Source organism: Delphinus delphis, chromosome X, assembly GCF_949987515.2.
Source record: "Delphinus delphis chromosome X, mDelDel1.2, whole genome shotgun sequence".
In the NCBI taxonomy this organism is placed as follows: domain Eukaryota; kingdom Metazoa; phylum Chordata; class Mammalia; order Artiodactyla; family Delphinidae; genus Delphinus; species Delphinus delphis.
In genome coordinates, this window is record NC_082704.1 from 16,200,208 (window position 1) to 16,212,483 (window position 12,276).

At 40.0% G+C, this 12,276-nt stretch overlaps 1 protein-coding gene across 1 annotated transcript in view; it reads left to right on the top strand.

Annotated features, from left to right (window-relative positions):
* Nucleotides 1–2,351: 2,351 nt before the first annotated feature.
* Nucleotides 2,352–12,276, top strand: part of FRMD7 (FERM domain containing 7) — a 41,712-nt gene continuing 31,787 nt past the window's right edge. The window contains 2 exon segments of the mRNA XM_060002753.1: nucleotides 2,352–2,447; nucleotides 10,764–10,958. Of these exon segments, the coding sequence (XP_059858736.1) occupies nucleotides 2,352–2,447; nucleotides 10,764–10,958 (291 nt within the window).

Below are 12,276 nucleotides of genomic sequence, written 5' to 3' on the forward strand. Positions count from 1 at the left end.
TCATCGATAGTTAATCTATAAATAGTTGTAATTTTGGTGTGCCCATGAGAGGAGGTGAGATCAGGGTCTTTCTACTCGGCCATCTTGGCCTCTAAGCCAGTGTGTTTAACTACATTTTAAATTACTCTGTGGTAGCTACTCATAGTAACACTAACACAGTTAATAATAATGATAACAACAATACTACTGACTACTAATCATGGATAGTATTTGTCAATAGCCTATGTTCTAGGTGAATTTTGCATGCACTACTTCATGTTATGTTCACACAAATCAAATGAGTGTCCTATCTAGGGTAGTTCCATTACCTGTCTGTGCCTTGGGCTTTCTCATCTATAAGATGGAAATAGTATTAATACCCATTCTATAAGATTGTGACAAAGGTTAAATGAATTAATATATGTAAAACACTTAGAACAGTGCTAGCAAGTGCTATAAAGGTATTTGCTACATTGATGTCTTGTGGAATTTGGCTCCAAATTTAGGTGGTGGATACACATCCTGATACTTATATCCAAGCAGCAATATTCCAAGCTGATGAGGCCTAGAACATTATTTTTATCTTTATTTTACTGGCATGTAAACCAAGGTGCAGAAAGGTTGACTTACCCAAGGTCACATTGCTATTTAAGTTAATGAGTGAGCTGGGGTTCAAGCCCCAGTCTGTCTAGTTTCAAAACCCTGGCTGAACAGAAACAAACTCACAGACATAGAAAACAAACTTATGGTTACCAAAGGAGAAAGGAGGGGGGAGGGATAAATTAGGAGTTTGGGATTAACATATACACACTACTGTATATAAAATAGATAAACAATGAGGACCTACTGTAAAGCACAGGGAACTATATTCAATACCTTGTAATAACCTATAATGGAAAAGAATCTGAAAAAGAATATACATATATAGGTATATGTATAACTGAATCACTTTGCTGTACACCTGAAACTAACACAATATTGTAAATCAACTATACTTCAATTTTTAACAATTTTTTTAAAAAAATTGTTTGAAACTATGCATTTAAAAGCATTATGTTTGTATTGTGAAATATAACTTAAATATAAAGCATACATTTATGGAATAAGTTCACACTTCAGAAAAAAATAAAAAACCCTGGCTGGTCATTGGTTTGGTGGTGGGCTTGTGACTCGAGTGGGATTGCTATAATGTGTTGTAAAGCTTCCTGGTTTTCCAGGACATGATAACGTATCCTCTAGTTCCAAGCAGCCTGCCCCACACTAGTTGCACAATCACTGTTTGATGACAGACTGACCAACAGGCTGACCGTATCAGCTCATCCCCACCCCTCTGCCTGTACAAAGTACAATACTCCAAGCAAAGGAGCTTCTAAACCACATCAGAGAAAATCATCCTGGAGTCATAATGTCCCAGGCTAGCCAATGTTGACCATTTCTTTGCCAGGGATTTATTTTTCATTGCAGGGGGCCCCAGCTGCCTGATGAATGCCTTTGTTTAAACTCCTGAATTTGCTTTGCCCCTCATAGCCTAAGGTTTGTTGATTCAGAGAATAAATTGAACTGAAAAAGAAAGAAAGTGCTTGTGCTTTGTCTGGCCAGGGGCCAGGTGGAACTGTGGGCCAAATGTGGTTTAGGTGCTGCCTGTCATACCCCTCTAGGGCTCCCATATCGTATCTGCGGTCACCTGGCTGTCAGGCTGTTCTCCTGATGCTTGAGCTCAGAGGAGAGGCCTGGACTCAAGCCTTCCCACTCCACCCCTCTCCTGCCCCTTCTCTTCCCAAGCCCACAGCTGACAGGAAGAGGGAGCCTGAAGCCAAGAACATTCGAGGTGCTGGAGGTGGGGATTGGGGAACTCTCTTTGGAGCTGGGTGGGTGGCGGTTGGACGTTTGTTCAAGTCTGCACTCGTGGGAATCTCTGTGAAGGGTTTCAGTTAGTTGGGGCCTTGCCACCCCTTCACCTTTCAGAACAGTGCAGGGCCCCACCTGCTGCCTGGGTGCTGGGGAGGACCAGCTGAGGCTCCCTACCCTGTAGCAAGAGCTCTCTGCAGAACTTCTCTCAGAGTGAAACTTGCTCGAGGGCAAGATTCCTCTGGATTCTACAGGAGTTTCTCTCTTTCTATTAAATGTCATTTACTTTGTGTTTGCATCCTTATTTGACCAGTCACAAATACAAATATATTACACTAATAAGAGCTTAGCCTTAGCTTGTGGTTTAAGACAGTGCAGTTGTCACTTGCAACTTAGCGACAGAAATTCTTCAAACTGGCTGAGCTGAGTCCAATATCTTGGGGTCAAAAGGGCTTGGCTTGAGGGGCAGAACCACCCAGGAGGTGGCAGGACTGACCCAGCAATTTCCTAAAAGGACCTGGAGCATGTTATCCCAGCAGCAGAGAGCGATGCTGGCCTTTGTGATACTGGGTGCCACTAAGCAGTTGTGTGCCAGACTGTCAGAACTGGAAAAACATTTGGTTAGACCAGTTCTACTGCTGAGAGATCCACCCTGAACAGATCATTGACACCACAGGAGGTAGGAAGGAATTGGCCAATGAAATGCCAGGGCAAGGCACCACAGGGAAGATCTGCTGAAGGCCGCAGAGCTCAGGAAGCATGCAAAGTGACAGGCGTTCAGGGGGGCACTTCTCTTCTCTGGGGGCTGAGGAACTCTCTGATGTATAGCTTGCCTGTTCTAAACACAGCTGCTATGCAAAAGTTACAATTATTACCCCCACAGAATCTTACTCCAGCCTCCTTTCCTTTATTCCCTGTCTTTCTCCTTACCCACTTCCTCCTTCTCTTCTGGGTCCAAGGTGTGGAGCTAGGGTGGAAGGGGGGGTCTGTCTGGGCTAGCTGACCCCAGGCCCTGAAAGCACTTAGGCATGGCGCCTCACCACTAATCGCTGGGCTTAGCTGTCTTAAACAAGAGGTCTTTTGTCCTCTGAGATTCCTTCTATGATGACGAAATTCACCTTTCAACAGACTTAAACAAAGACAAAGGTTCTCCAGAATTTCATACTCAGAATATTTCAAATGATTTCACGAGATCTGTCATAAAGTTACTGTCAATTGCCTTCAATGCTATGAGATACAATTTCCTGGCCTATGTTCCAGAAATTTCCACTTACATTATTTCATACAATCATTAGTTAATAAGTGTGTTAAATAGGTATTACTATCCTGCTTCATTCATTCATCACTCACTTAACAACTTCTTATGAGCCCTCATTGCTTCCATACACTGGGTTGGCTAATGAGGATGCAGAGAAAAATAAGAAATAGTACCTGACCTCAAAGACAGCATAGTTTAGTGGAAGAATCAGAATGTAAAAAACCAGGTACGCTACAGTATGATCTATACAAACGCAGTGGCAAAGAGTTTTTTAATGGCACAACAGGAGAGGGGCCCCTAACACAGATTGAAGTGTGTTTGTTGCAGGGATGGTCAGACAGGTTTCCTTGGTGGCACAGTGGTTAAGAACCTGCCTGCCAATGCAGGGGACACATGTTCCAGCCCTGGCCTGGGAAGATCCCACAGGCCGCGGAGCAACTAAGCCCATGCACCGCAACTACTGAGCCTGCACTCTAGAGCCCGTGAGCCACAACTACTGAGTCCACACGCCACAACTACTGAAGCTCATGCTCCTAGAGCCTGTGCTCCTGCATAGAGGGAGAAGATATCTAACCTGAGCCCGAATGACCAGTACTAATTATATAAGCTGAGAAGTGCAGAGAGTCCCATATAGGATAAATCCAAGGAGAAACATACCAAGACACATATTAATCAAACTATCAAAAACTAAACACAAAGAAAAAAAATGCAGCAAGGGAAAAACAACAAATAACATATAAGGGAATCCTCATAAGATTAACAGCAGATGTTTCAGCAGAAACTCTGTGAGCAAGAAGGAAGTGGCAAGACATACTTAAAGTGATGAAAGGGAAAAACCTACAATGAAGATTACTCTACCCAGCAAGGATCTCATTCAGATTCAACAGAGAAATAAAAAGCTTTACAGACAAGCACAGGCTAAGAGAATTCAGCACCACCAAACCAGCTTCACAACAAATGCTAAAGGAACTTCTCTAGGCAGGAAACACAAGAGAAGAAAAAGACCTACAATAACAAACCCAAAACAATTAACAAAATGGTAATAGGAACATACATATTGATAATTACCTTAAACGTAAAGGGATTAAATGCTCCCACCAAAAGACATAGACTGGCTGAATGGATACAAAAACAAGACCCATATATATGCTGTTTACAAGAGACCCACTTCAGACCTAGGGACACATACCCACTGAAACTGAGGGGATGGAAAAAGATATTCCATGCAAATGGAAATCAAAAGAAAGCTGGAGTAGCAATTCTTGTATCAGACAAAATAGACTCTAAAATAAAGACTATTACAAGAGACAAAGAAGGACACTACATAATGATCAAGGGATCAATCCAAGAAGAAGATATAACAATTGTAAATATTTATGCACCCAACATAGGAGCACCTCAATACATAAGGCAAATGCTAACAGCCATAAAAGGGGAAGTCGACAGTAACACACTCATAGTAGGGGACTTTAACACCCTACCTTCACCAATGGACTGATCATACAAAATGAAAATAAATAATGAAAGACAAGCTTTAAATGATACACTAAACAAGATGGACTTAATTGATATTTATAGGACATTCCACCCAAAAACAACAGAATACACTTTCTTCTCAAGTGCTCATGGAACATTCTCCAGGATAGATCATATATTGGGTCACAAATCAAGCCTTGGTAAATTTAAGAAAATTGAAACCATATCAAGTATCTTTTCTGACCACAATGCTATGAGACTAAATATCAATTACAGGAAAAAAATTTGTAAAAAATACAAACGCATAGAGACTAAACAATACACTACTTAATAACCAAGAGATCCATGAAGAAATGAAAGAAGAAATCAAAAACTACCTAGAAACAAATGACAATGAAAATACGATGACCAAAATCCTATGGGATGCAGCAAAAGCAGTTCTAAGAAGGAAGTTTACAGCAATACCATCCTGCCTCAAGAAACAAGAAACATCTCAAATAAACAACTTAACTTTATACCTAACGCAATTAGAGAAAGAAGAAAAAAAACTCTCCAAAGTTAGCAGAAGGAAAGAAATTATAAATATCAGATCAGAAATAGATGAAAAAGAAACGAAGGAAATGATAGCAAAGATCAGTAGAACTAAAAGCTGGTTCTTTGAGAAGATAAACAAAATTGATAAACCACTAGCCAGACTCACCAAAAGAAAAGGGAGAAGACTCAAATCAATAGAATGAGAAATGAAAAAGAAGTAACAACTAACACTGCAGAAATACAAAGGATAATGAGAGATTACAAGTAACTATATGCCAATAAAATGGACAACTTGGAAGAAATGGACAAATTCTTAGAAAGGCACAACCTTCTGAGACTGAACCAGGAAAAATAGAATATATGAACAGACCAATCACAAGCACTGAAATTGAAACTGTGTTTAAAAATCTTCCAACAAACAAAAGCCCAGGATCAGATGGCTTCACAGGCGAATTCTATCAAACATTTAGAGAAGAGCTAACACCTATCCTTCTCAAAACCTTCCAAAATATAGCACAGGGAGGAACACTCCCAAACTCAGTCTATGAGGCCACCATCAACCTGATACCAAAACCAGACAAAGATGTCACAAAGAAAGAAAACTACAGGCCAATATCACTGATGAACATAGATGCAAAACTCCTCAACAAAATACTAGCAAACAGAATCCAACAGCACATTAAAAGGATCATACACCATGATCAATTGAGGCTTATCCCAGGAATGCAAGGGTTCTTCAAAATAAGCAAATCTATCAATGTGATACACCATATTAACAAACGGAAAGATAAAAACCATATGATCATCTCAATAGATGCAGAAAAAGCTTTTGACAAAATTCAACACCCATTTACGGTAAAAACCCTCCAGAAAGTAGGCATACAGGGAACTTACCTAAACATAATAAAGGCCATATATGTCAAACCCACAGCCAACATCATTCTCAATGGTGAAAAATTGAGACCATTTTCACTAAGATCAGGAAGAAGACAAGTCTGTCAACTCTCAGCACTATTATTCAACATAGTTTTGGAACTTTTAGCCACAGCAATCACAGAAGAAAAAGAAATAAAAGGAATACAAATTGGAGAAAAAGAAGTAGAGCTGTCACTGTTTGCAGATGACATGACACTATACATAGAGAATCCTAAAGACTGTACCAGAAAAATACTAGAACTAATCAATGAATTTGGTAAAGTAGCAGGATACAAAATTAATGCACAGAAATCTCTTGCATTCCTATACACTAATGCAGAAAAATCTGAAAGAGAAATTAAGGAAACACTGCCATTTACCATTGCAAAAAAAAGAATAAAATACCTAGGAATAAACCTACCTAAGGAGACGAACAACCTGTATGCAGAAAACTATAAGACACTGATGAAAGAAATTAAAAGTGATACAAACAGACGGAGAGGTATACCATGTACTTGGATTGGAAGAACCAACATTGTGAAGATGACGATACTACCCAAAGCAATCTACAGATTCAATGCAATCCATATCAAACTATCAATGGCATTTTTCACAGAAATAGAACAAAAAAATTCACAATTTGTATGGAAACACAAAAGATCCCAAATAGCAAAGGCAATCTTGAGAAAGAAAAACGGAGCTAGAGCAATCAAGTACCCTGACTTCAGACTATATTACAAAGCTACAGTAATCAAGACAGTATGGTACTGGTACAAAAACAGGCATATAGATCAATGCAGCAGGATAGAAAGCCCAGAGATAAACCCATGCACTTATGGTCACCTTATTTTTGATAAAGGAGGCAAGAATATACAATGGAGAAAAGACAGCCTGTTCAATAAGTGGTGCTGCGAAAACTGGACAGCTACATATAAAAGAATGAATTTAGAACACTCTCTAACATCATATATAAAAATAAACTTGAAATGGATTAAAGACCTAAATGTAAGGCCAGACACTCTAAAACTCTTAGAGGAAAAACTAGGCAGAACACTCTATGACATAAATGACAGCAAGATCCTTTTTGACCCACCTCCTAGAGAACTGGAAATAAGAACAAAAATAAACAAATGTTACCTAATGAAACTTAAAAGCTTTTGCACAGCAATGGAAACCATAAACAAGACTAAAAGACAGCCCTCAGAATGGGAGAAAATATTTGCAAATGAAGGAACTGACAAAGGATTAATCTCCAAAATTTACAAGCCGCTAATGCAGCTCAATACCAAAAAAAACAAACAAACAATCCAATCCAAAACTGGGCAGAAGACCTAAATAGACATTTCTCCAAAGAAGATATACAGATTGCTAACAAACACATGAATGAATGCTCAACATCACTAATCATTAGAGAAATACAAATCAAAAGTACAACGAGGCATCACCTCACACCAGCCAGAATGGCCATAATGAAAAAAATCTACAAACAGTAAATGCTGGAGAAGGTGTGGAGAAAAGGGAGTCCTCTTGCACTGTTGGTGGGAGTGTAAATTGATACAGCCACTATGGAGAACAGTATGGAGGTTCCTTAAAAAGCTACAAATAGAACTACCATATGCCCAGCAATCCCACTACTAGACATATACCCTGAGAAAACCATAATTCAAATAGAGCCATGTACCACATGTTCATTGCAGCACTATTTACAATAGCCAGGACATGGAAGCAACCTAAGTGTCCATCGACAGATGAATGGATAAAGAAGATGTGGCACATACATACAATGGAATATTACTCCGCCATAAAAATAAACAAAATTGAGTTATGTGCAGTGAAGTGGATGGACCTAGCGTCTGTCATACAGATTGAAGTAAGTCAGGAAGAGAAAAACAAATGCTGTATGCTAACACATAGACACGGAATCTAAAAAAAAAAAAAAAAGAGTTCTGAAGAACCTAGGGTCAGAACAGGAATAAAGACGCAGATGTAGAGAATGGACTTGAGGACACGGGGAGGGGGAAGGGTAGGCTGGGACGGAATGAGAGAGTGTCATGGATTTATCTATACTACCATATGTAAAATGGATAGCTAGTGGGAAGCAGCTGCATAGCACAGGGAGATCAGCTCAGTGCTTTGTGACTACCTAGAGGGGTGGGATAGGGAGGGTGGGAGGGAGGGAGACCCAAGAGGGAGGAGATATGGGGATATATGTATATGTAAAGCTGATTCACTTTGTTACAAAGCAGAAACTAACACTCTATTGTAAAGCAATTATACTCCAATAAAGTTGTTAAAAATACAAAAGAAACAAAAAAAATGGCTGCTGCATAAGCAGTCAAAATAGAGGCTCCACTCAAAGTGGCACCTGCCCCGCAAATATCAACCCCATTGCCCACTAGCCCACAATTACTACTCACTTCCTTTCCAGCCTAAATAGTAATGATACTAGCTAATATATATCAAAAGAATGTTTATCATTTACTAGGTACTAATGTAAATTTTACATATATTAACTCACTGAAACCCTCAATGGAGTATCCCTGTTTGACAGATGAGCAAACTGGGCAGAGAGGTGAAGTAGGTTGCCCAAAGTCACGGAGTAGTAAGTGGTAGAAACAGGATTTGAATGGGGCACTCTGGGTTAAGAGCCCATGCACTCGACCACTATAATCTCTTTAATGTTTGTTTTTCAAGAGCCACTGTGTTGGAGTTATCTCGGCATTTCACATCTTAAGCAGTTAGCTCTTGTGTGTGTTGGGAGCGGTGATGCAGACACAACAAGGTTGGCTGTTTCAGGGAAAAACTGACCCGATGTAAGGAGGACCTGCAAGAGCTGTTGGGGAGCTTTCAGGGGACAGCTGAACAATGGAAACGGTTCAGAGACATGGACAGGGTTAGAACGATAAGGTATAGGGCATCTGAGAATTGCATGAAGCCAAAAAAGCTAGGTCCTTCTTTGGGGCTCAACGTGGAGGGGGGTTATGCACCCAAAAGGACACAGTAGGTTCTCTTAATTCAGTGACATCAGTGACAGTCTGTCGTATGGTCTGTAGTATAGTTAACCAGAAACATAGTAGATGCTCAATAACTATCTGCTGAAGGAATGAAAGATTGAATTCTCTCATTTCGATGAAAGAATACCATGCCTTTCTTTCTTGTACATTAGAATTTTAGATGTGCAGTATTTAATAAAATATATGAATTAACATTTTTCTGGGCTTGGTTGTGCTTGTCCCTGAGTACAGCTAGAGAATCCCAGACAACTGTTTTGAGTTACACACCCTAACCATAGATCCACCGTATTGAAGTAGCCTTGTGGAGGGAGGACGGCAGTGTTCTGCAAACCTGGTATCAGCCCAGACTAAGCCAGACTGAGAGGAGTATGCTACTCTTAGGCTTTGGGTTGTAGAGCCTAAGTCGCCCCAAGGCCCACAGGAGGGAGTTAGCACTCAGGACTTCCATGACTGTATGCCAGGGTAGCTGGGAGGAAAGGGATAAAAGGCTGCAAGCAGGCCCAGGAGTTAAGTTATATTGCTAAACCACAATCTTCATGAAATACCTATGGTGTGCACAACAGAGGTGGAGACTACTCAAGGGGAGAGCAGAGCTGAGTGGAGCCTAGCCCATGGGCATTGTAGGTCCAATCCAGAACCAAACAGCAGGAACCCAAGTAAACAGACTAAGTGAACAAGGGTCAAGAACTCAGGCAGATGTCTGCATAGGGAAAGAGGAATGAAATCACAGGTCCTGAGTGACTTCTGCAAGAGTGGAGCTTGGCAAGAAGCCAAGTTGAGACTCAGGCAGGAAGCCCTTATAGGCTTCTTGCTGGGGGGCAGAGCTGGTCCCTTAACCTAGTCCACAGGTGTTGACAAGCATGCACACCTGGCTAACGTAGGGGTGTTGAAAGGGTGGGGGAATGAGACACTTCATGACAGACAGATTAGCCTGAGTGATGGCTCAGATGACCACTCATTTTGCTACTCAGAAGTCCTTTAGAGGTTCATTTATTTTTCAATTTTCTTTTTTTTTCAAAATTTGATGCTAAGATTCTTTTGTTTTAAACTGAAGTGTAGTTGATTTACAATGTTGTGTTAATTACTGCTGTACAGCAAAGTGATTCTGTAATATATTCTTTTCCATTATGGTTTATCATAGGATATTGAATACTTCTCCGTGCTATACAGTAGGACCTTGTTGTTTATCCATTCTATATATAATAGTTTGCGTCTACTAACCCCAAACTCCCACTCCATCCCTCCCCCAACCCCCTCCTCCTTGGCAACCACCATTCTGTTCTCTATGTCCTTGATTCAGTTTCTGTTTCATAGATAGGTTCATTTGTGTCATATTTTAGATTCCACATATAAGTGATATCACATGGTATTTGTCTTTCTCTTTCTGATTTTTTTTTCAACTTTCAAATCCAGTTTCTATATATGACAGAACATAAATTCATTAGAATATTCTGGTAAGCACAAAGAAGAAAATAAAATGCAAGTATAATCCCATCATCCAGAATTTAACATTCTCGTGTATATTTTATACATTGAAATACTACTTTCTTATGGAACCCTAAACTCCACATGTGTCTCTTGATTCCATTTAACTTGGAATAGTTTCTGAAATATTTTTTTAAAAGATTTTCTGTTCAGCCAGCACAGATTCTCCATAGTAACCCTGATACATTGGGTTTCATGGCCTCTTATTAAGTAGACATTTTAAAAGGAATTATTGTTTAATGGCTTCTTTATAGAGTTTCTGTGAAATTCACAACCTGTCAGAACAGAGTGGCCTCCAACCTGCTCACAGCCTTGCTGGGCAACATAGTGAACACTTTATAAACGGAGTAAAACTGATTCTAGAAAGAAGAGTCAGGAATGTAGAACAATCAAGGAAAGGGAGGCTAAAGAAGGAGAAACATTGGAATAATAAGCAGAAGAAGAGAAAGGTGAGTTAACAGTACAGTCGAAAGTTGAGAAAAGATGGTAAAGAAATAAAACAGTGAACATGAAAGGAAAGAGTGAATCAAAGAAACAAGTTTAGGTGTTTGTCTCTTTTTGTTGTCCTTCATACACCTAGATATTAGTTTTCCCTTTATATTTAAGGACAGTCCGGTGTAATAAAATGAGCCCATTACTGGAGGCCAGAAGACCTGGGTTCCAATCCCAGATCTGCTATTAACCTGCTGGAAGATCTTGGGCAAGTCTCTTCCCTTGTCTGGATCTAAATCTCCCCACTTATAAAATGAAGGGCCCGGATTATATGACATTGAATGATCTCTGTTGTGTCCTGAATGTCTCAGATTGATAGATATGCACAGAATGTTTTATCAACCTGAAGTTTAAAAGAAAAGGCCGACTACCATTTGGAAGCTGGTTGTGCATCACACACAGCACGTGGATTTAGTGCTAAAGCATTAAGTGGAAACAAACAATTATAATTGTTTTAATTACCCGAGTAGCTAGTAATTTCGACAGGACTTGGGAGCACTGGCTTGAGAATGCCATTATTACACTGTCACTTTTGAACAGCTTTTCCAATGTAGGCATGGTAATTTCAATGTCCCAGGAGTGGGGGCAAGATTGCTATTAGGGTGGTAATCGTGTTTTGTTCTGTTTTTTTCTTTTTTCTTTCCTTAGTATGAAGAGCAATTCTGAGCAAGGAGAGTCTCTTAGACACATTCCAGCAAAGCGTATGAATCAGATGGAACATGTCCAGATCATTGCCAAACCAACCTAAGGCCTCAGGCAGTAATACATCATTCCCTTAGAGCTTGAAAAGGGTGTCTGCTAGGAAGTATCATCTATCAGGGCCTAGACGAGCTCTCTGACTCCCGAGTTCCCTTCTGAACTTAGTTTAATCAGTATCAACATGGCTGCAGGTAAAGAGGGTGGTATATAGGTATAACTGAATCACTTTGCGGTACAGCAGAAATTAACACAACATTGTAAATCACCTCTACTTCAATAGAAAAAAAAGGGGCGGGTGGTCAGTCAGCTGCTCAGGTTGATCCTTCAGGACTCCCCTAGAACAGCCACGTGGGCCGGAAATCTTTCTGAGCTGTTAATCTTAAGCAACTTTAAGCCTTCCATCAATCACACAGGCAGTACTTTGAACTGCTTTATGTTTTCAGAAATAAAATAAAAACCAGTTGTAATTTGGTGTGAATTTCACACGTGCACAAGCAACTACAAGGCTTGTTCTCTCTGCTTACCACCACCAGGAAGTCTTAAGTACCCATTTAAACTGTTCTTCCCTCCGGGGTT